The 26,665-nt window shown below is 37.0% G+C and overlaps 1 protein-coding gene across 3 annotated transcripts in view; it reads left to right on the forward strand.

The window, feature by feature from the left end:
• Window positions 1–26,665, forward strand: part of Lztr1 (Leucine zipper like transcription regulator 1) — a 510,326-nt gene that overhangs the window by 479,229 nt on the left and 4,432 nt on the right. For 2 of the 3 annotated variants that reach the window (XM_090391043.1, XM_090391044.1), the window contains one exon: window positions 1,566–1,646. In XM_090391043.1, coding sequence (XP_090247169.1) covers window positions 1,566–1,646 — 81 coding nt within the window. Of the gene's footprint in view, window positions 1–1,565; window positions 1,647–24,499; window positions 24,737–26,665 lie in introns of all 3 variants that reach the window. The other variant, XR_016548176.1, reaches the window with a different exon arrangement.

Below are 26,665 nucleotides of genomic sequence, written 5' to 3' on the forward strand. Positions count from 1 at the left end.
CTTGCTTGTGTGCTGTGACCTCAGCCAGAACTATATACAGTAGACTCTGCTTTGCTCTTTGAAAAGCAAAGTTTACTGTATATAGGTGCTAATACACTGAGTTAGCTTTTTATTAGGAACACCCACCTAATAATGTGTTGGTTCACCTCTCTGTGCAGTCATAACATGCCTAGAAACAGATTCCACAAGGTGTTGGACGTCCTCTGTGTCTGCTGCAGCAACTCCATCAGTTCAATGCTCATTCTATGGAGGAGGATCAGCAGTTCTCACCACCCCATTCTAACACATCCCACACATACATGTTTAATTGGGTTACAGTCAGGGGAATTTGGTGGGGGGGGGGGGGGGGGGGACAAGGCAATGTTGCAAATTTGTTGTTGTGTTCCTCCAACCACTCAGTAGTTGTACAAGCCCGATGACAAAGTGCATTGTCCTGTTGAAAGATGGTATTGTGGTCGGGGTAGACCTCCTGCAGATATGGATGGAGATGGTTTGGCTAATACATCCCTGTAGCATTCACCATTCAGTGCTTGGGGGGGATGATAACCAATGGACCTAGGGCATGCCAGGAAAAAGCTCCCCAGACCATAACACCACCTCCACCAGCCTGTTGAATCCCAACTGTATAACCAGGGGATAGAGCTTCACGCTGTTCTAGGGGATGAAAAACCTAAGTTTCCGGTTGAAAAAACTCTCTGACCAAAGGACTTTGTCTATACCGACTGAGCTACCGATGCTCTGGTACCCTTGTTGGTCACCGGCTGTGGAACCCCCAGGCAAAGCAAAGGATGCTGCATGGTTCATGTGGAAATGGGTTGAAGTTCCTGCTGCTATACTGGTGGATCAGCTGTGTGATTGTTGCACGTCATTGCTGAGATACCATGCGAGATACGTTCCTTGGACCATTCAAGGTGTTACTGAGATACCAGTCGTGACACCAGATGCTCATCTCTAGGTGAGCATCTGGTGTCAATCATGCATGGCTGACCAATGTGAGCCCTTCTGCTGGATGTCTGTTTATGGTTAATCCAGTCCAGTCCTGATACACCCTTGATGCAGTAGTATGGGAGCAACCAAGTGTGACTGTTTTTGAAATACTGGCACCTGCCCTATGGGCCCAACTATCTGTTCACAGTCAAATTGGCTTACATTGCCATATTTCCCCATTACTAGCAAAGGTTTATTGATTATGTACAGAAGATAGGTGTGCCCATTTATAGTAGCCGCACAGGACGTTGATATCATGTAGTACTTCATTACTGTGCCGAATATGGAGGAGAGAGAGATGTTCCTAATGCAAAACTAACTTGTAAATTTTATTATTAACTGATAACTGGTATATAAAATGTCTACTAAACGTTTTCTTTGAAATATCTAATTTCTTATTCTTTTGAAGCACACCATAGAGCTTACAAAACTAGTCATTGTAAATAAATTAATATGTTACTGTAGCTATACCAATTATTTTCATATATTATAGATAACTAAAGAAGCTTGCAACGAATCTCTAGTCATGGTTAGAGTAGTAGAATTTAATTGATACATGAAGTTAATTTTCCTTTCAGATACTTGAGGCTGCTGACCGGATACAAGCAATAGACATGAAGAAATATGCATTGAATTTAATTGTTCATCACTTTCCTAAAGTAAGTATCATTAATTCTGAATTTTACGTTATTTTATGAAGCTTTAAATTTCCTGTGGAATTTAAACACATGGATTATAGAAATTTACGTTAACATCCGACCCACTCCTTTTCTCTTTTGGTCCAAAAGTAGAGCAGTAGTAGTGGACTGAGTTTCCTAAATATGAGTATGGTCTAACATTTAGTTCCTAAATGTCTACTAAATTTTGCTACTGATATTTTATTATCAAGAAAAAGTTCCAAATGATAAAGACTCATTGAATGGGGTTGGGGGGGGGGGGGGTTCCAGGTCACAAGTATCTAAACACACCTAGTATATATCCTCCTTGAACATGTTCACCAAAGAGGCACATAATCCAATGGTAGCCATATACTCATTACATATCATGAGAGGAACCTAAAACTCACATGCTTTACAACCACGCCCTTATTCAGCTTCCTGAAATAACCCTAGATTCTCCCTCCACCTGCCATTAGCTGTAGAATCTCACCTATAAGATCTATACTGTAAGATTCCCTTAAAGGCTTGTATGTTTATTATTTCTCCTCTCCTCTCTCTGTTTATCAGACTTTGAATGTGGTCTTCAAAGTTGAAGGAATGATAAACACATTCCTTCAACTTGTGGATCTGTTCAATAGTCTCCACATCTACAAGGCAGATCCAGAAACTAAGATCCTATTGCTTGTAAATGAATCAAGTGACAGCATTTTCACCATTACTTTATAGTCAAAAGTTTATGAATACTTTAAGCTACTTCTCCACATATTTACTCTTACTGTAAATTGTTTTCATATTGGAGCATAAGTTTTTGTATCTCCTCACTGAAGTGGTCTGCTATCAGTATTTTTATTATTATTATTATTGCACAGGCACCTCCGCGGAATACTAAGACTAGTGGGAGATCCAAACTATTAACACAATATCTATTATACCTCTCCTTGAAACCATTAACAGACAAAACACTTACAACTGGCTCAGCACCCCATTTCATTCATTCATCACTCTCCAAGTGAAAAATCTAGTCTTCGCACCCTTACTAACCAACTCTTACCCAATTTCCAGGGATGATCTCTTGTTCTGCTCCCTGTATCCAAGTGCTGAAACATTTCCTCTGTATCATGGCTTCATTAATTTCCTGGAGCACAGTTCCCTCAAGGTGAAACACAGCTTGTAATCTCTGTATATCCCAAAATGCATAACTTTACACTTTTCCACATTAAATTGACATCCATTATGTTTTGCCATACTGTCAGCTTATTTAAGTCATCCTGCAAGTTCTCTACATCACCTTGATTAACTATTACCCTAACCAAATTTGCATCATCAGCAAACAACTGGATATCTCCTTTCAAATTATTTTCTATATCATTTATGTACAAATTAAACAGCAGTGGTCCCAGCAGCAGCACTAGTCATCTGCCTCTTGGATTTTGCTCCTCCATATACACTACTTTTTTGGTATCTGTCCATCAGTCACCTTTTTATCCATATCACCAGTTTCATATTCATCCCCATTTGTTGTAGTTTGTGTAATAGAGTCCAATGTGGTATCCTGTCAAACACCTTTGCAAAATCCAGCAGTATCATCATGTAGCCATTTCCTATAAAAAGTTAATAGATTAATAAGGCATGACCTACCCCTCACAAAGCCATGTTGTCCCTCATAGCATATCATATTCTTATCCACCCATTCCTGAATTCTCTTTTTGACCAACTTTTCCAGTACTTTTACCCCACTCCTAAGATACTGATTGGTCTATAATTTGCTACCACAGACTTAGATCCTCCTTTATGCAAAGGAATTATTTTGTCCTCCTTCCACTCTCTTAGGACTTTTGCCAGAACTGAGACTTAAATTCAACAGCCTAGTTAAAGGCATCACCAGTTCCCTTGCACATTCTCTTAAATTGCAAGCTGATATCGCATCCAATGCCACAACAGTATTTGCATTTAGATATTCTGCAATATCCTAAGTACCTCCAATTCATCAACCTCTGTTTTTACATCAGTCCATGTCACCTCTGTCATAACAATATCTTCACTTGGATGATATATATCCTTGCAAAATGATCACTCAGTAGCTCAAGTTTCATCTGCCACTGTTATCTCTCTACCATCTTCACTCGTTAAAGTTATCATTCCATAGTCATTCTTCCTCCTGCTTGCCACCTAACCAAAAAAATCTTTGGGATTTCCTTTTGTCTGTTCAGCTAATTTCTTTTCATAATCTAATATTGCCTTTGTTACCATTCTGGTCACCTTTCTTGCCTGATCTTTGTACTGTTCATGAGTTAGCTTGTCACCTTTCTCCTTATACACACTTCGCAACATTTCTTTGTTTGCAGTTCATGCTTAATGATGGATGCTACTCATCCATCTAACTCTTACTTGATTTACCCTCCTGACCTTGGATATACAGTGTGATATTTCTTTCTCCAGATATCCCTTGACTATCCCACATGCACTGAGAACATCCTTCCCTTGCAGAACTTTATGCCATGGTACTGCTTCAAGCTGTCTCCCAAGTGTATCATAATCATCTACCTTATAGTTCCACTTATACCCCTTCTTAATTAGAATTTGCACATATTTTGCTATCTCCCAAGGCAAGACCACATGATCACTTTCCCCAATCAAAGGCAATGTAACTTAGTTAAGGACAGGTCTTCTGATCCTATAACCAAATTCAACACTCTCATATCCCAAGTCCCCTCCATCACGTTCTGCTTCAAGCAATTATCTCTCAGTAAGTGTATAAATTACATTTCCTTCCTGCTATGTGATCTTTCCTCCTTCCAATCTATGTCTCCAAGGTTGAAGTTCCCCCCCCCCATAATAATTACTCGACTTGCACTCATTGTACTAATCTGCTGATGCATGTCTTTCACATCATCACATTCCTGACATCCCTTGGCCTATAGCAGCAGCCAATTTTATATTTTGTCCTACTGGCATCAATCTCACACCAGAGTGACTCAAAAGAACTGCCATCTATCTAGCTGACCCCTACTCTTGTTGGCTGCTATTCATTTGCTATCATCAGCAGTATCCCACCCACTGTCTCTACTCTATTCTCCTTGAATATTCTAAATCCATCACATTCCATCCCTGTAGCTGTATCATCTGTTGTTAGCCAAGTCCCACTAATGTCTATAACTTTTGGCAAGATTGCACTAACCATTTCCAAAACCTCATCCCTCTTATTTCTGTTGCTTCTAGCATTAGTATATAGAAATTGTAGTATCCCCCTTAGCATTTCCAATCGTCCTTATATCCTGAATTGACTACCCCATTCAGTATTGTTACCTGAGAGACTAGATTCTGCATTTTTTTTTTCATTCACACTCATCTGCATCCACCCTAATTGCTTTAGTTTTCCTGACTGCACTTCCACACTCATAGTGAACAAAGCTCTCTCCAGGCACCTAACTCCGAATCCATTTAAGTGCAGTCCATCAGCATTGTACAAATCTCTCCATCCAAGAAACTCAGGCCATTGGTCCACAAACTCCACATCATTCCTTCTGCACAATCTATATGTGGATTCATTAGCTATCATCACTCTCCTTCTTAGTTCGCCTCTATCATGGCATGACAGCAGACTTGCAAACTTCACCTTCTTACTCTTCTTTGTTGATTATTCAAAAATAACTCTTTCATATATTAGATATACTAACAATATAACTAATTTAAGGAAATATAATATTTTACTGATATTTAAATAACTCAGTCTGTCTTGCACACTTATAAAAGAATAAATTAACTCAGTATTAATAGCAAAAATTTGAAAAAAATTACTTATCTTTCTGCAGTGTTGCAAATCGACAACATTAAACAAATATTCTTAAATCCTTTTGATCCAGTCCTCCACTTGAACTAACAATGTCTTCAAGTGGAGAAAAGGTGAAAGTCACTGATTGTGAGACAGGGCTATAGGGTGGGTGTTGAAAGCTTTCACAGTTCAATTGTTCAAACAATTGCCATGTTTCAGCAACAGTATGGTGGTCATGTATTGTCGTGAATCAAAATAACTCCATAGCTGAGGAATCCTTAGCTTTTTTGAGGTATAAATTTAGCACAAAACATTGTCAGAAATACAGCACACATGATCTTCTTGGAAAAAAAAAATTGTTTAAATTTCTTTGCCGCTAGACATACACTATGCTGCTATTGCACTGATTACTCACTGGTATCACAGGAGAAATACAGGCTTCATCTCCTGTTACAATGCTTTTCAAAAATTCAGCATCTTCATTATAATTCTGTTCAAAAAAGTTCAGTGCTGAACTTTTTTGAAACACCATGCATTTTGTTTTGTTTTCCTGATTGTCAGTGAGCATTTTTAGAACTCATCTTGCACGGTTTGTGATACTGTAAGTGTTCCATGACAGTTTCACTCATCCAGCAACATCTATTATAATGAACTTTGAAGTTATTTACACTACCTGCACTCACAATACACTCAGGCAATGCATTCCACTCACTTACAACTCTCCACATAAAAAATCTACTCCTCACACCCTTTTTCACCACATCTCTATATGACTTCCAGGGATGGCCTCTCATTCTTCCCATCTTAACATCCACTCATTTTATAATTTTTTCTGTATTAATCTGATAAAATCCCTTAACTAACTTGAAGGTCTCTATCATACCTCCTCTTTTCCTCTTATCTATGAACTTCTGTAATCCGCATTCTTTCAAATGCATTTCATAACCAACACCCCAGAGTCCTGATATCACTTTGGTTATTTATCTTTGGACCCTCTCTGGTGTTTCCATGTACAGAGTGTGCTTTGTACACAATTACAATATTTTCCAGTGTACAAAATCTACTCCTCACTCCCTTTTTCACCACATACATGACTTCCAGGGATGGCCTCTCATTCTTCCCATCTTAACACTCGTTTTATAATTTCTTCTGTATTAATCTGATAAAATCCCTTAACTAACTTGAAGGTCTCTGTCATATCTCTTCTTTTCCTCTTATCTATGAACTTCTGTAATCCACATTCTCTCAAACGCATTTCGTAACCAACACCCCAGAGTCCTGATATCGCTTTGTTTAAATTTCTTTGCCTCTAGAGATACACTATGCTGCTATTGCACTGATTACCCACTGGTATCACAGGAGAAATACAGGTTTCATCTCCTGTTACAATGCTTTGGTTATTCATCTTTGGACCCTCTCCAGCGTTTCCACATCACAATCAAAATTAGGTGACCAAATCTGAACACAGTACTCCATATATGATCTGACCAGTACTTTATTTTCTGGAAAAAGAGGTGCCAGTACTCACCATGAAGGTGTTATTACAGCAACTTCCACACTTTTAACATATCTTCCGATATACCCTCGTTGTCTCTAGATCGCTTCTTGCTTTTGGTATCAATTGCAGAATGACAACCTCGAAACAGCCATGTGTCCACATATTTGCTAGGATTGAACTGAGTTAGAGGAGGTCCTACTATCTGAACATCAGTGCAGAAGTTGTCCGTACAAGCAGAGATGACTTAGATGAAGTTACTATAAGATTCATCTGAGAGAAGCCCCTTTCACATTCATTGGAAGATATTGCAATTGTGTACAAAGTGTGCTTTAGAGGAAGTAGTATGTCCGAGACTTTATTTTCTTGAAGATATTCACGGAAACCCGAACTGCTTTTCTTTCATTTAAGCGAAATTTGCGTGCTAACTTTCTCATTTTAGCTTCACCAAATGTCAGATGCTTCCCAGGATTTTCTGGCCAATACTTGGAATCTAAAATCTTAGCACATTCAGACAAATCAGCATCATCTCCTTCAAGCAGATGCTTTTCAACTGCTTCTTTCAGACTTTTATAGAAAGCAGATGAACTTATTGTAGGATTGTGGCTTTCATTTTTGTGGAGCTCAATCCCTTTGAACTTCATGTTCTTTTGACTTCGAAGAGAAATACTGTAGTATGGACCAGGATTTTCAATTCTTTCTTCAAAATGTTGAACTGTATTCTTTATCTTCCTGTCTGCTTTGTACAAGTCAATATTGAGTTCAATTCATGAACACAGTACCATCTACCGGAATATTTTTAATTTCTCTCTTGTAAGTCTGGACTTAGTTCACTAAGTTCTTGGAGAGCATCACACATAAGGCCCAAATCAAGAACAAACTCGCATGACGTTATTTTTCGTAAAAGGCCCTCATAAAGAAAGCGATCTGTTTTCTTCTTCTGCTGTCTTTGTTTGCCTCCAGAAAGTGATGGACGAAGGCTTCAAATTCTTGCCAAACTGCAGAAACAGTGTGAAAGCTAGATGCAACCCAGCGAGTGCTTAAAATTCTGCCAATTTTAAGAAGTTGAAGTTCTAGAGTCACTGCAGATTCCTGTAGTTCCCTAGCATTCTTAGGTGAAGCATGATAAGTCACATAAAGTTTGTCCATGAAACTCTTAAAGCAATTTCTGCTTCTTCAGCCTTCCTTTTTTTACTCATTGGCATAAAGTAACTACTTATTTTACTCATTTTGAACAATGATTGCACTGATTTAACTTAGATTAATTCAAAACTTACGTGAACACCTGCCTGTTGCAGAGTGAATGTAGAACTGATAAACTGATATTGGAAGCAATCAGAAGTGAACACAACTTCCTGTTTCCGGTTGTTTACCAAACAATGAAACAGGAAAGCAGGGTATCAACTTATGAGTAATCAAAACTGAAAATTCAATTTGTGAACACAGTACCATCTACCGGAATATTTATAATTCATTTTGCTGTCGCTAAATTGCAAATTTTTAAAAACTTAAGAAAAAAGGTGCGGGTACTTTGTGCCATTGCATACCGCCAGAAAAAAAGCACTGGATCTGACCAATGCCTTATATAAATGCACCATTAGCTCCTTATCCCTACATGTCAATGTACTCTTTATTATACCAACAATACAATTTGCAGTCTTTGCAACACGTGTCATGTGCCCTCGGACTTCAGTCAACTGTCTGCCATCACTCTAAGATCCCGAATCTCATCTGCTTCCTGAAGTACAGCTCCACCAATATAGTATGTGACCTTATATCTCTGTATCCCAAAGTATAACACCTTGCATTTATTAACATTAAAACTGCGATCCCACTCATTTGTTCAAGCTAAAAGACTATTCAAATCTTCCTGTAGAGAATTAACATCAGCACTATTCTGATAATTCTAACTTTGCATCATCGGCAAACATTTGAAGATCTCCAGTCAATCCACATGAAATATCATTAACAAACAAGTTAAACAGTAGGGGCCCCAAGAATAGAATCCTGAGGCACTCCACTGGTCACTTTCCTTTTCTGAGACACAGCGCTATGGTACACAATTTGCTGATATCATTCAGAGAGCCAATCTCTAATTCATCTAACCAATATACTATCTATTCCTATCTTCTGCAGCTTGTAGACCAACTTATCATGTGGTAATCCATCAAATGCTTTTTTGCAAAGTCCAAGATATCACTATATATGATTTTCCCCTATCCAACACATTCATCACCTTATCATAAAACATAAGCAGATTGCTAAAATAAGACCTGCCCTTCACAAACCCATGCTGACCGTCATAGAAAATCAACCCAATCTTGTATTTTATTTCTAACCAATTTTTCCAACACTTTGATCACAACTGCAGATATACAGACCAGTCTATAATTGGAAACTTCTGTTCACAAACCATGCTTGTTGAGAGGTATTATTTTCCCTTCTTTCCACACTTTAGGTACCTTACTCACTGAAACTCTCATTAAATAACTAGGACAAGGGCATGGCTAATATTTTTTAAAAATACATGTTGGTATGTCACCCATTCCCACAGCCAGATTGACATCTAACCTGAACAACACTTGATACACCTCTGATTCTTTCACCTTAATTCTAATTCTTGCCTCTCTTCTACATGTAGCACAGCATCATTCACACTGCTATGATATACACTGATGATGTGTTCATTAAATAATTCCACAATATCATTTGCTATGGTTACTCTGCTATCCACCAGCATTAACCTATAATAATTATTTTTCCTCTTGCTTGCCACATAGCAGAAAAATTCCCTTGGATTAGCTTTGATTGACTGGTCAATCTCCTCTCATATTCTACTTTTTTGTTTTTAGCTATGCTTGTCAATTTTCTAGTCTGCACTTTATATTTTTCATGCATATGTTCACTGCAAACTGTGTACTTTCTCCATAGCAAGTTCTTTTTGTAACGCTGCTTACATGATTTTACTACTCATCCATCTAACTCCTACTTTATTTATTTCCAGTTATGCATTTCTTGTGTTGAATAGATACTGCCTTATCATTTCCCATGCACTGTCAATATCTTTTTTTATACAATTCATCAACCCAATGTATTGATGCTAGTTGACTACTGAGCTTCTGATAATCATCCACCTTATAGTTCCACACATAGACCTTCTTGATAACAACTTTTTCCTGTTTGACTACCTTCCAAATCAATACCTCGTGATCACTTTTACCAACAGGTGGGGTAGTGTTGTTTCCATCACATGCTATTTTAGATAGTTATCCCACAGAAACTCAACAAATTCACTCTCCTTATTACTATACACTATCTCTTCTTTTTAGTCCATATTCTTCTTCTGCAGCTTATCCCACTTAAGTGGGGTTGCTGTTAATGATGAGTCTCCTCCACATCCTCCTGTCTTAGGCTGTCACCACATCCGAGTTCTTCATCCTCAAGTTCTCTTCTACCAGTTCTCTCCATCTCTTCTCTGGCCACCCATGCTTCCTCCTTCCTTGCACATCCATCTGCATAACCTTTCTTCCCACATATTCGTCCTCCCTCCTCATCACATGACCAAACCATCTCAACCTTGCCTCCTGTATCTTCACTCCTAAGTTCGTAACTTTCACTGTTCCCCTCACGTAGTCATTTCTCAGACGATCCTTTCTGGTCACATCGCACATCCACCTAAGCATTCTCATCTCTACTACTTCCATCCTGCTGATGTTATTTTTCCTCAGGGTGACAGTTTCCATAGCATACGTCATAGCTGGCCTCACTACTGTCCTATAGATTTTGCCTTTCAGATTGATCGACACCCTCTTATCGCATAGCACTCCAGCCATCTCTCTCTCCAGTTCCTCCAACCCGTTTGTATCCTGCATCCCACTTCCTTCTCAGCCCTTCCATCTTCTTTCACTGTTGAACCTAAGTATCTAAAGTCCCTCACCTTCCTGATGACATTTCTTTCCAGCTCCAGATCTGTATTCTGGCCGCCATCCACTTTGCAACACATATAACCTGTCTTACTTCTGCTCAGTCTCATAAATCTCTCTTCCAGTGCTTTCCTCCATCTTTCCAGTTTAGCTGCACTTCTTCTCTTGAATCTGCACACAACAAGATGTCATCTGCATACAACATTGTCCAAGGTGCATCTTCTCTCACCGCCTCCATCACAATATTAAACAGAAACGGACTTAATGCAGATCCTTGATGCAAGCCATCTGTTACTTGAAAACTTTCTGTCTGTCCCAGACAGGTCCAAAGTCTTGTCTTCACATTTCTGTACTTCTCCGGTACCTTCTTCTCCCCTCAGACACCTCCAGACTTCTTGCCTTGGTACTCTATTGTATGCTTTCTCCAGATCAATAAACACCAGATGTAGCTCCCGTTGTTTCTCTCGAAACTTTTCCATCATCTCTACCAGGCATGAAGCCAAATTGTTCCTTTGCAATCTCCACCTCCTTCCTCAATCTTCCATCAAGAACCCTTTTTAGGATTTTCATTGTGTGGGACATCAACTTTATTCCTCTGTAATTCTTAGTCTTGTGCATCCCCTTTACCTTTGTAGATGGGGACAAGAGTACTTTCCATTCCATTCCTTGGGTATATTTTCCTGTTGGCAAACTTTCATGAACAGGTCCCACAGCAGGTCAATTCCCTCTTCCCCGTGCCTTCCATGCCTCCACTGGAATCCTGTCTGGGCCCACCGATTTTCCATTCTTCATCCTCTTCATGGCCTCCTTTACTTCCACTCTACTGATGTTCTGCACCATCCCCTCAGAAGGCTGTCCATCTTCTCTGTGAGTCCTCGCATTTTCCTCATTCAAAAGTCCCTCAAAGTATATTCTCCATCTGTTTCTTATGTCCACATCTCTCCATAATACTCTTCCTTCAGCGTCTTTCATCTGCCTCACATGTAAGATGTCCTTTGATGCTTTATTTCTACATTTTGCTAGTTGGTAAATTTTTCTCTGTCCTTCCTTTGTTTCTAATTGATCATACAGATCTTGATATGACATGGCCTTCGCCTGCACCACAACTCTCTTGGCCTATTGCTTTCTCTCTCTGTACACCTCTCTGTCCTCTTCCACTCTTGACTCATCCCACTTCTGCTTTGTCTTCCTCTTAGCTATCCAGTCCATATTCCTATAATTAAAATCTCCCATTAGGATCATCTTCCTTTACTTGCCCAACTAATTTGTCTAAACATTTCACATTCAATATACTCCACATTCCGTTTCTACATTTTGCTAGTTGGTAAATTTTTCTCTGTCCTTCCTTTGTTTCTAATTGATCATACAGATCTTGATATGCCATGGCCTATCATACTAACAGCATCCTATTAGATACATTATTGTATTGATCTCAACTTCACACCAAACAGCTTCAAAATCTTCACACGTACTACTATTTTTCAATTTAACTCTTGAAGGACACAATTCTTCTACTACCATTAATAATACTCACACTCCTTTCTTGATCTTCTTATCCTTTCAGAAATCTTTATATCCTACTATTTCAAGTCTTGACACTATCATCCTTGGTCAACCAAGTTTCACTTATTCCAATTATCGTTGGGCATACTAATTCAATCAATGCTAAACTCAGTCCCTTTATTTCTGAAACTTCATACATTAGTATACAGGTATAGCAGTATACAATTCCTTTGCTTCCATTAGCAATACTCCCCCCCCCCCCCTCCTCTCTTGATCTTCCTATCCTTTTGGAAAATTCTATATCCTACTATTTCAAGTCCTGACGTTATATCATCCTTGGTCATCCAAGTTTCACTTATGCTAATTATCTTTGGACATACTAATTCAATCAATGCTACAAACTCAGCCACTTTATTTCTGAAACTTTGTACATTAGTATACAAGCATAACAATTCTCCACTCTCTGAGGCCATCCCATCAACACAATCACTCTTTATTCTCTCTCCCTCTTTGTTATAGTGCATTTCTCTCTTCATTTTGACCATCCCTGATCCTGACTTTGATTTTCATTTATATTCTTATGATCCCCCACCATTTTGCACTGCATCACTTTGCTTGCTATAATCACCTACTCCCCTTTGTATCCATCCTTCTATCAACCTCTCTCAGACTCTTCATGGTACTAATTTCATATGGACCCTGTGCACTCTTATTAAACAACAATCGATCCACATGACCAACACCAAACCCATTCAAATGCATTCCATCAACTTTGAACCATTCTAACTTCCCTTCAAATTCATTCCATACATTCACAAATTGAACACACTCCACCTGAAACAATTCAACCATTTTGTTCATTTGCTCTCCTTCGTTTCCTGCAACAACTTCTTCAAATCCCTTTCCACTTTCTTTGTCCCACTATTCAAGTTGTTTGTGTCCACCACTACCAATACTTCTGATGCCTGTTCCTTCCTTCTATGCAAAGAACCTGATATTCATTTTATTGTATCACTTGTAAAACATGTCTTGTGCACTTTATCTTTTACCACGCCTTTAATGAATGAGTCACCATATAAAGCAACCCTATAATTCTTTGATACGAGGGTGGTCTGAAAAGTTCTCAGCCTCGATTATAGATGGCAACACTATCAGCAAGATTTTTTTTTTCTAAGTTGGTATATCTGTCATAAGCATCCATCTGAAATTGCAAGTCATTCTCTCAAGCACTTTGTTTTATACAGCTGTCTGAAGAAAAAGTGTCTCTATCCCTTGAAATGGATAAAATTGAGTATCATAGTTATAAAATTCTTTGTAAAAGAAAGTTTAACGCCAAAAGAAATTCATTCAAAGTTCATGAAAGTTTATGGGCATTCTTCTCTTTCGTTTTCGACAGTTAAGAAATGGACTGCCGAGTTTAAACATGGGTGCCCCATCCTTGATGATGATCCACGTGAAGAATGTCCAAAAAGTGTAACAACACCAGAAATCGTTGATCAAGTGCACAATATGGTATTGGATGACCAGTGAGGCAAAGTGCATGAAATTGCTGAGACTACAGACATTTCAAAATGTGTAGGATATATTTTGCATGAAGAATTGCAAATGAAAAAGTTTTGCACAAGATGGGTGCCGCTCTTGCTCACAGCAGATCAGTGCTTGAGTGTTTTAACAAGAATAAAACTGATTTTGTACATCAATTTATTACTATGGATGAGACTTGGATTCACCGTTACACACCAGAATCCAAACAGTCAATACAGTGGACAGAAGCCAGTTGTTCAGCACCAAAGAAGACAAAGTCGGTTCCATTGCCAGGAAAGGTCATGGCATCGGTGTTTTGGGATGTTAAAGACATTTTGCTTATTAATTATCTTGAAAATAGTAAAATTAAACCAGACTAGATGAAAAAATTCGTGAGAAAAGACCTGGTTTGCAGAAGAAAAAAATCATCTTTCATCAGGACAATGCACCTGCCTACAAAGGTGTTTTGGGAATTAAGGGATCTGCACTATGAATTGTTGGAACATCCACCCTATTCCCCAGTGGCTCCCTCTGACTTCTATCTTTTCCCAAAAATAAAACTTTTCCTCACTGGTCAGCATTTTTCTTCGTATCAAAAGAGGTGATTACAGCTGTAGAGGGGTATTTTGCAGATCTTAATGAGAACCACTGCAGGGATGGGATAATGGCACTGGAGCATCGCTGGAATAAATGCATTAGTCTTAAGGGGGCTTATGTTGAAAAATAAAAATAATTTTGAAATTATAAATTCGTTTTTTCATTGTTAGGCCTGGAACTTTTCAGACCACTCTCATATATGTTCCACAGTCACAATATCATTTTAACACTCTCCTTTGTATCTATCATTTCATAAGCAGAAGACCAGAGATGTGTGCAGTAGTCCAGGCGAGGGTCATATCAAGGTCTTGTAAAGTGGCAAAATGACTATTTTTTAGATGTCAATGTTAGCTTTAGCATTGCATTTATCCCCTGAGTTGTATCTGCACAATCTTTGTTACACACACACACACACACACACACACACACATACATGCACATTAAAGCTTAGGTGGAGTACCCTCTGTATATATCAGAGGGTGCCCCCACCCACTTAGAATTAGTCTTTTGTCCATATGTTTCAATTAGTTGTGTTGCTTTTGTGAGTGTGTTACAAGTTTTATATTGTACTTTCTGATGATGTCTCTGTGAATGAGACAAAATACTGGAAGAATTAAATAGGGTTTTAATCCTTTCCCATTAAGCCTACAATATGAGATATATGTATACACACACACACACACACACACACACACACACCTATATACACACAAGCTTGTAATGGACAGATAATGTACAATAAACAGCCTCTCCTTTTCAAGTCAACCCCACCTTCCCATGTGGCCTGTTTCCACAAAAGGGGCTCTATTGACACTACTACTGCAAAAGCATACCCTCGTAGTTGGAAGAAATGCCAAATGCCAACTAGATCCACTAAATGATAGATGACCATCACCACTTGGTGGGCAGGCAGAGAGAGAGAGAGAGAAAGAAGAAAAAAAATTTAATCTAGGGAAATTTAGGGATATTCCTTGCACACATTTAAAAGTGTATGAAACAGTTGTATTCCAAAAGAGGAAGGTCACTAGTGCAGTACTACTGGAATCTTTTTTGGTACCATTATTGCTTAACTTGTACACTAATGACACTGAGACTGGCTTATCTCCAAATGTGCAGCTGTTTGTCAATAGTGCAAAGTTAGGAAGAATTATGAGAAGTTGAGCAGATGTGGTGACCTGCAGGAGGATCTCAATAGACTATGTGAGTGAAGCTATAAGTTTAACGTTGCAAAGAAGTGCACAGTCCTGAAATTTGGTAGGCAAGGTTGGGATGCAGAGTATTCAATTAATGGAGAAATTTTGAGAGGGTGGAAGAAATGAGAGATCTTGGGATGATGGTGAATGGAGACTTGAAGTTTAGGGATCACACTGCTAAAATTGTAAGAACATCACAATGGATTATGGCAATAATGAGGACACGGATGTCCAGAGGCAAAAAATTTATGATTCTCTGGTATAAGGCTACATATGGACTACTGTGAGCAGATGTGGTCGGCTGGTGTTCGAGGGGATGAGAATAAATTGGAGAAGGTTCAGAGAAGGTTTACTAAATCAGTTTCTGGTATCAGTGTCAGATATGTGGAGAGATTGAGGGAATATAAAGTTGCAGCACCTTGACAAATAAAAAGAGAGGGGATATGAATGAAGCATATAGGTCTGTGAGAGGGTGTTACGAGATTAATGTGGAGATTTTTCATAGAGTAAAGGGTAGAACAAGAGCCAATCCCTGGAAGCTATATGAGGAGAGTGTGAGCAGGGGGAGAGAAGCAGGCTCTTTGCATTTAGAGGGATTGGTGGTAAGTGGAATGGACTGTTTGAGAATGTGATCAATGCACAGAAACTGTGAATGGGCACGGTTTGATGATCTTTTTGCATGGACCTCCCACGATGAGACTGTTGACTCAATGGAGGTCACATGTTAATAATAAAACCAGACAAAGCAATCAGAAGGGTACAAGCAACGGACAGCCATAATATACCATGGACAGGATTATCAGAACAGTGAGCAGGTTTTAAAAAGAAGCCAAGTTACTTGTTCATGATAGACCACTGGGGCCTAACATGCATGGGGAAATGGGAAAATATAAGTTAGATTAATTTGTATCTAGACTATTTGTAGCAAATTTTACAGTCTAGACGTATAAAGTTTTCTTCACTCTCTACTTCCTCATTTAAAATTATATATAGGCTGCACTTACATAAAATTACATACATGCAATCCTAGATTGCCCAATAGTTTACTATACTAATCTACTTTGCAAATGTATTTTATCTGTTACTTATATGTCTTCTCTGACCAATCTACCTGTTTTGCAGGAGGGGAAAATCCAAATTTCAGGGAGTAAAAACTCTGCAGATGACTAGTTAACTCATATTCATTTGGAAATCCATATAAAGATTACTTCAGACTAAATAATAAATATTTATACACACACACATTAGACTCGGAGCTCCCACAGGCTACCGAGTGAGTCCCCTAGGTGGCAGATGGGGGGGGGGAAACCCTTACTACTACCAGTTGGATATCAGGGCAGCTCTGAATACTGAATAAAGAGGTTTTGGGACTGGCGATCCCATGTGAAAATATTGCCATTCACCAACCCACAGTGGACCAGCATGGTGAATTTTTAGCCTAATCTTCCAAGATGAATCAAACAGAAATAAAATGGCCCTCATTCCCTGGAGGCCAGATTGTTACCACCTATGGCAGCAGGCAGTTAAACATGAAGGCAGAGGGTGCTAAGAATCCCCAGTTAACCAGATCATGCTGCCATTGGAAACTAGACCTTGGAACTCTGAGCAGTGAAGCATGGCTAACTGAACTAACTGAAGAGCTAAAGCGACTAAAATGGAACATTCTCGAACTGTGTGAAGTTAGACGTAATGGTGAAGAAAGTCTTCAATTAAAAATCGGAGACATACTGTATTATAGAGGCCAAGATAAGGAAAGAATCAGTGGAGTTGGATTCATGATCAACAAAATAATGGAAGAACAGTATAATAGAATTTGACAGTATATCTGATCGAATAGCAAGTATTGTTGTTCAAATCAACAAGTCATAGGAAGAGTGAAACATCTGAAGTGGCAATGGGCTGGGCATATTGCTCGAAGATAAGATCAACAATGGACAAAAGACGTACTGGATTGGATTCCATGAGAGGAAAAATGACCTCGACGCCAACCTAAATCATGGTGGATTGATGATATCATCAGATTTGCAGGATTGACATGGGCAAGGCCTTCATCCAGCAGTGGATCGACAATGGCTGATGATGATATACAGTAGAATCCACTTATTGTGATCATGGATAATATTATCATTCAGCTATTGTTATCAAAATCAGTCATTCCCAAAACACACCATTTAAAATGAATTAAAAATAATCTGTCTATTTTAATCAAAGTTCTGGTTATTGTTATCAAAATCCTCAAATGTTTAGCCTTTTTCATCTCAGAATTAAGAGCTTTAAGGTAAGATCAAACATTGAAACTTTAGCTCTTACTAATGGGAACATGGATCAGAAGACAGCCCGATCTGGTAAGGATACTCAAATTGAATCAGCATTAAAAATTTGGTTTAGTAATGTTCATGGAAAGAATGCTTCAATTCATGGGCCTTTGATGCGTCAAAAAGCAGGACTTGCAAAAACAATAGGCAAAGAAAATTTCACTGCAACTAATGGATGGTTTAATAAGTGGAAAAAAGCAAGAAAATATTATGTACAAGCATATTCATGGTAAAAAAAAAGTGCTGATTTTTTATCAGCTGATGCATGGATTAAGACCGAGTGACCAAAAATTATTGCTGAATATTCCCCCGAGGATATTTACAATGCAGGTGAAACAGACTCCATTTTCGTGCAATGCCTGAGCATACTTATTTGTTTAAAGATGAAAGTACTAAGGGATTTAAATCTTCAAAAGAGCGAGTGACAGTTCTTTATTGTGCTAATATGAAAGGTGAGAAACGAGAGTTCCTAGTGATTGGAAAAAGTAAAAATCTTTGGTGTTCTAAAGATGTCAAAAGTTTGCCTGTTGACTACTGTTCTAGTGCAAATGCTTGAATGACTAATGCCATTTTCAACAATTGATTAAGTGGGATCCTAAATTAAAGCAAAACAATTGTCTTGTTAGTAGACAGCTGCACTGCACACACAAACCATTTATCGTTAAAGAACATCAAAGTAATCTTGCCTTCGAACACTACATCGTTAATTCAACCATGTGACCAAGGCATCATATGAGCTTTTAAAGCTTATTATCACAGGGAAGTTCATGCAAGAATTATAGCTGAACTTGATTATATAAAAGACCAATCTGATGCAAGTGCAATTGCAAAAAAAGATTTCCCTTCTTGATGCATTGCATTCGGTAGCAATGTCACGGAAGCAAGTCTCAGAGAAGACTATTCAAAACTGCTTCCAAAAAAGGTGGATTTTTAAAAAAAAAAAAAAAAAAACTCTGCAACTCCTTCTTCCGAAGAATTTGAATATCTTACAAATGAAATTTTTGTTAAAACCCCAGACAGAGTATGTCAAAAGAAGAATTTGAAAATTGGTTGGATATTGATAACAATGTTGAAGTGGGGGCTACAATGACAGTGCCAGAAATATGTCAAGCTACTTCCAATGAGAACTAGTAGAAGAAAGTGAACCTAATACAAATATAGAACAAATTTTAGAAGCTCCTCCAACACCCACCAAGGCATTATGAGTATGAGCAATTTATTCATGAACTACTGTATTCAAACACATGACAGACAACACTAGATAAGTTTTTAAAATAAAGTTTGTTATTGCTTATTAAAAAATTGTTTATAACAATAAATTAATTAATGTTCATAATAAATTGAAATAAATGATACAATTTTTTTATATCCTTTGCATAATGTAATCAACTGGTTATTGTTATTGAAAAGCAATTGTCCCAAAATGATCACAATAAGTGCGTCTACTGTATATATATTTGTTTGTTTTAATGTGATATCCACCCAGGAAAGGTTGTAAGCATATAGTATGTTAGTATACATGGGTGGGCAGGGAATTTATTTTTTTTCTATTAATTTTTTTACTTGCCCACACACACACACACACACACAGCATTATCATGTCATAGATCTTGGGACCTCTGGAGTATGTGGGGACTAATATTTAAAAAAAAAAAATTACGTGTATATATATACATATATATATATATATATATATATATATATATATATATCATGTGTGTGTGTATATATATATATATAGATAGATAGATATACACAAACACACACACACACAGTTTTTTTTAATATTAGTCCCCACATACACAAGAGGTCCCAAGACCATGACATGACAGTGCTGTATGTGTGGGCAAATAATTAGAGAGAGAGAAAAGAAAGTAATTTGGTACTGTGTTTCTTGAAGAGTTGAGAGCGTAATAATTGGGGGAAAGCTGTGGGGAAGATTGTTCTACAAAATAGAGGTATAGGGAATGAATGTGAATGAGAAATTGGTTCAGTAAGTCTGGAATTGAAATGTATTTGATGTTGACCAGCAGCTGTTCTTATTCATACATGATTTAAGTGGAGGGATGGTAGTGGCCAGTTTAGTGAAGCAACAAAAATGGAAATACTTATTGAAAAGACATAAGGTAACAACAGAACATTTAGGAGGAAAGCAACTGGAAGGAGTTAGTGAGAGAGGGATCATCAGTTAAGTAGTTTTCTTCTGAATATAATCAAGCATTCTGAAGGAGTGTAGCACCTTAAATGTGAGAACAATACTTCAAGGTTGGGCAGATTTGAGATGCATAAAGTATCAGGAGCTGAGCAGGAGTGAAACACGGTTTTAAATGAAAAAATAAATAATAAATACTAAGCTTTTTAGGAAGCTGATGAGGCATGGACATGATGTGTTTGTGCCAGAACAGGCTGGATGTGAAAGCCCCACAAAAAGAGAAAACTGATCCTGGTTGGCAAGCAGAATATTGTCAAATGTGAGGGAAAATGAAGCATTGTCTTTCTTTTGGGAAATGAGACAGTACTGAATTTTAGTGGCATTAAAGTTGATCAGGTTATCTTCACTCCACTTGGGAATGGCAAGGAGATTAGTGTTTAACATGTTGACTGCCAACTGCAAGATAATTTGTAGTTGGCAGTCTATATGCTGGCCTGGTTGGCCGAGTGGTTAGCGTATCCGCTCTCCATCCAAAAGGTTGCAGGTTTGAATCCTGCCATGGCATGGATGTTTGTGATTGTCTGTGAAAATAATAGTGATGGTGGTGGATGGATAATGGTGAATAGTAGATGCCGTTGGTGTAGATGATGAGGTTGAGTGATGGAGACGGAGAGTTGTAGAATAGGTGCCCTCCCTCGATGAGTCTTTTGGACTCCCTGGAGGTGTCAAATAATAGTAATATCAGGACACCAACTATGAGCTATCTCCTATCTTATATATTGTACTGAACATTGTTGCCCCTGCATGATAATTCTTTACCGATGTAGATATTTTAAATGAGTAATGAGGAGATTTCCAAAAAATTATTTACTAAAGAAAAGTTAGTTGCTACAGCGACAAAGTGAAAAATGTATAAATAATTATACATTTTTTGCTGCAGTGATTCTTTCCTTATCTCCTTCTCTCTTCTTGTCTGTGCTTCACTACCATATAATAATGTTGGTTTTGATAAAATACTGTACACTCTTGGTCTGATTTTTTAGTTGACTATTATTGCTGGCCTTAATATTTTGTTTATTATTCCATGTACTTTGGAGAATTTGTTAATTTTATTAGAAATGTGTAAATCTTCATTGTAACTTAAATTATAACCAAAATAATTAAAATTATTGATTTCTTCAATTATTTGATTGCCTATTACTTTAGTAGTTCAGATGGGCATTTTTCCTTTGAATACCACAGTTTTAGTTTTTTACCATAGATTAGCATATTATATTATTAAATTAAATTTATATACAGCTTTTTGTCCTCACTTGCTCCAAATATCACATGGTTATCTGCAAAGAGTAAAGTATCCAAGGTAAATTGTTTTCTATTTGAATTCCTTCTTTGTTGGTTAACCTTTGTTCTTTGAATTATTTCATTTATTTATATTCAGAATAATACTGGAGACACGTAAAATCCTTAATTCAAATGGTTCTTCTTGCCTCTTTTTATGCTTAATACTGTTTTCTCACATAGACTGAAAAGAATGGCTTTAATAAATTTATAGGTTTTTTGTATATCAAAGAGTTTATATCTATCTTGTCAAAACACACACACACACACACACATATACATGAGTGCTAGAAATCTTTCATTCCTATCCATCAAACCTTTAATACTGTGCATATTTTCATCTCATTTCTCATTCTGATGAATTCACTTTTTAAGTCTTGTCCTCAGGCAGCTACACTATCCATCATTCATTTCTTTCATCCTTATTCCTTTGCTTCCACAATGTCACTCACTTTCATTTCATCAGTTGTACTTTCTTTCACTTCCATAGTCTCACTTTGCTTTCATTTTGTGATTCCTACATCTTTTTCCCTGTAATTATGCCATGTTCATTGTGCCAGTTTCAAATTTACTAATAACTCATAGTCAGAATATTACATTTTTGACATATCTTTTCTCATCTCACTATATCAGTTTCTCCACAAACACATTCTACCTCATATACATGCTGCACTCACGACAGTGAATCATCTTGCAAAATTCATGCCATTAATTGCATTTAATTTTTGTGCAGCTCATTCATACCACCATTTTATCATTGTTCACCACAAGCTTTAAAGATTAGTAAAGTAAACATCTGTATCAAATACACAAAGCTAAACAATCACACATTTATGCTAAGGTATGAAAAATAAACAAAATTATACCAAAATGCAATCAGTATCACTAATTCATACAAAAATAAAACATCTTTTCAACAGCTGATTCTCAACAACCTGGCACCAAGCAGCCCTATACCAAAGATTTTCTTATATAGTGAAATTCACTTATTCACCTATAGCTATACCAAAGATATTTCTTTTTCTAATTTACTAATGTAATTATTCCTCTTATTTTGTGAAGTTTTATTTAGGTAAGCCATTTAATGCATTCAATTTTTTTATCTTGAATTATACTTTATATTTCATCATTCCATATTCGAAGTCACTGTTTTCTTTTCCATTTTTTATTTTTTAAGAACACCCAAGACTTAATTAACACCCCATGGCTACATTAACAGCATTTCACTTTTTAATCTGTTTTGGTATTACTAACCTCATCTCCAGCATTCACCACCAGAGATGCTATGTTTTATCCAGACATCATGTCCCTTTTATTGTCCATCTTCTGCACATAGTTCATTTCAAATAAAAATAACTTTGAGCATAAAGTTCTGGTGCAGCTATGGATTCACCTCTCTCTCTCTCTCTCTCTCTCTGCCCATCTATTTACTCATTCAGCTAACCTTTATTGTATACTTAGAGCAGAGTCTCTGAATTCTGTCTCTCTGAAGTCATATACCTAGTATCTTTATTCAAATAAACATCTAGTCCCACATACTCACTATATCAGCTGCCTCAGTGCCTGGCAACACACATTTTATAAAAAACAAAATTTTAAATTTAAAAAATAATAAATTTAAAAAATTGACTCATTAGTGTCCTATAGGTAACATTTCTGAATTTTTTGCAGTTGCCAGTATAGTACCATACTAAGTAAAGTTCATGGACAATACACATGCAATTGAAATCATAATTAAAAATAGTGTTTCTCCTTTTGATAAACATAAAAATCTCATACCCCTCTCCTTTCTCTCCAACCTGACTTCTCTAGTAATTTTATTGAAATTCCAAAATGATTGAATAAAAAAAAGACTAAAAATAAATTTAAGTAATGGTAAATTTAAGAGGGAAGAAAAAAAAATGTATCTTCAAAAAAATTTTTACAAACATATCTATCCCACTAAAAGCCATAGGATATGTATAGATATAAATAAAATATTGTCTTTTTTTTTTTGACAGAAAATCAAGAAATGAAATGACACAGCTCACTGTGAACTGTGTCATTTCATTATGAATGATTTTTGCTGCTAATTTCTAGTGGAAAGTTGGTTGTATTGTGCTCTGATCATCCTCTTAAATTACTATTAAGTTTAACTAATGAAAAGAGCATGCCTTAGCCATATTCTGATCTGAATTCCAATTTATCTCTCAGGAATGCTGAATCCAACAGGACATGGATTCAGATGCCTGTGAGATGACCATTGTTCTGATGTTATTCTTTTCAAACTGTATTTACGTTAATTGGTTTGTCACAAAGAATGTTATCACATTGGAAATTGTAAGGGCTGAAACCACAAAATTGTAGAATGTAGCAAGCATGGTTCCATGTATTATGACTGGTGGACCTAATCCATGCTACAAGAAATAACACTCACCATTACACTACCACTTCCAAACTTTGTCATTTGTACTGCACCTTGTTGAAAGTTTTTCCACTTGGTTATACTATAAATTAAAGACACCAAGAAATTATATACTCGGTTTAATCCTTTATCCAAGTGTAAGCAAATAATGACTTACAAAAACTGACTTGTAAAAAAGCATTCTTCAACAGGCTGGAATAGTGTGCAGAATAATTTGAAGCTCAACAGGACCCGTTTCATTTCCTCCCTTGTCCAATTTCTAGTGCCTTAGACTATTCCATTTGACAATGTGTATTCCTCATTAACAAAGGATTGTAGCTTGCATTGTAGATTTGTAGATCAGCATATTTTTCGCATCACACAGTAATGTTAAAAGTTTTAGATCTTATGGGACCACATTACTAACAGTTCAGGGCCACACGTGGCTGCAGGTTGGACACTCCTGCTGTAAAGGCTTCTTATTGATAGAATTTGAACTCACATCTTTCCAAAGAAAATGTGAAAACTTTGCATCTGAGCTTTGTAGATTGTATTTTAGCATATCAAGTTTAAAATTACTTGAAAGTGAACAGTTAATCTCCCTTATAAATCATAAGATTTGTATATTACATATCTACATCCATTTTCTTTCACCTAGAAAGTTTCCTGTGGCTTTTACTAAAATATGCAGAATGTTAGCTTCAGTTATCAGTGCAGTTATTCAGGCTTCTTGGTTGTTTATCACTGCCTTTTCAATTTATGCAAGAAAAATCACTTTCTGGGAAGGCAACAAGTGAAATTACTTATATCCATACATCAGTGGTTCTAACAGGCACTTAAGCACCCATGACTTTCCAGTCATTCTTGGACTTCTCAACCATAACTCAAGGATAAGGTGATTAGCCCTATTATATATATATATATATATTTTTTTTTTTTTCAGAGAATAATTATAATATCAAGTATGTTTTTTCAAACTACATAACCATTCCCCTGAGATACTGTCCCAAGTGGAGTAAGTAATTCTCCATCAGCTGAGAGCCACTAATTTAAAGAATGTATGAGCATCATGGAATCTTAATATGAAAATTATTATTAATGTAATAATTATTATTCAGGACCTCCATCGAGTCACAAGACTCATCATGGGAGATTCATCTTACACAACACAGAATCTATCATACCATTCCTTAACTCATCCACCATTTGTGCTCTCTCTCTCCACACCACCTGAAAATGCATTCCATGATCCTACTACTCTCCATACGAATTAGCTACTACTTCTCACCCTCTTATTCATACCTTCCATTTGCAACTTCTGGGGATGGCCCTTGTCCTTGCTCCTTCCCTTGTTCTGCAATACAAAAGACCTTCCCAGTTTCAGTTATGTAATTACCTCTCAACAGTTTAAATGTATCAATCATATCACCTCTTTGTCTTTTATCCACCAAACTCTGCAGTTTGCAGGCCTTCAGTCTATCCTCATAACTAACATTGTATGGTCCTAATATCATTTTTATCTGCCTCTATCCAAGGTTAATTTATCCTCTTCAAATCCCGGTGACCAGATCTGAATGCGACAATCCAGATATGATTTGATCAGTGCTTTATAGAATGGAATCACTACGCTTTTATATTTGCTGGTCAATGTCCTTCTCAGTATCATAGTAATCCTCTGGGTTGATGACAGAAATGTTCATTTTGACGGTAAGCATGGATCTATTAAAAGTAGATAATGTATTAGCAGTCTGCTTATGTATTAAACAAATACAGGTAAGGTAATATGTAATATTACCTTAATGCAAGATAAACAGTACAGTATGTCGACATACACGTTAAACAGTACATGTTAACATGTTGTACATCATTCTCCCCAATTTTGTATTATATTCATACAACTGTTTCCAGTTGTTTGTAGATGATGCCAAATTGGGGAGAACTATGAGTAGTAGAGTAGATGTTGTGGCTTTACAGGAAGATTTGAACACACTCTGTGAATAGAGTTTCCAGTTTTGATATTGTGCAGTAGAAGGTTTTAAAATCTGGAAAGCAGTCATTGGATGCAGCTTCCAAACATTGCTCCATAGCACAGTTGGAAAATTGGGACACTGTTCTCTTCAATTGGAAAAGACTTGAGTTTTGATTTTTGTCATGATGAGAGGAGTCTTTATATGTGCTTTTTACTGAAGGTGAGTTATCCAAGATTTTTTCTCCTGGATACCCAGGTTTTTTCATGTCACATACAGGCAAACTAACCAGAGTACGTATGCAATATATAGATGAAAAATACTTAGTGAGCAGTGGATGGCACTCTGTGTGTAGACAATGGACAGCAACATAATGTACAGGTGGATAATTAATGTATAGATGTACAGATTCATAATATACAGATGGATGATTAAGTAATATATAAATGCTGTGTGGAGAAGAGTGCCTCTCATGATGAGCCCTTGAACTCCATGAAAGTTCCATACAATAAAAATAATAATAATAACAACAAATATTTTGCAACTGCTGTATATGAATGACTTAAAGTTATATGGAAAATCAGCGCAGTAAATAGACTCATTACTGAACACAGTTCATATTTTCAGTCAGGATATCAAAATGGAATTTGGTTGGAATAAATGTGCAATTTTATGTATTAAACAAGGAAACATTCATGATGCTAGCAATTTGAATTTTGACCAGGAGAAATATATAAAAGCAGTTTCAGCTAATAAACACTATAAATACCTAGGAATATATTCTAGAATATTCTCCACTCAGAACAAGCAGCAGTGGAATGCACCAAAAAAGTTAGGAACATTCTGAGAACAATGGG

Source organism: Typopeltis vanoorti, chromosome 4 (genome assembly GCF_054136105.1).
Source record: "Typopeltis vanoorti isolate ZY-2024b chromosome 4, IOZ_Tvanoo_1.0, whole genome shotgun sequence".
Classification (NCBI taxonomy): domain Eukaryota; kingdom Metazoa; phylum Arthropoda; class Arachnida; order Uropygi; family Thelyphonidae; genus Typopeltis; species Typopeltis vanoorti.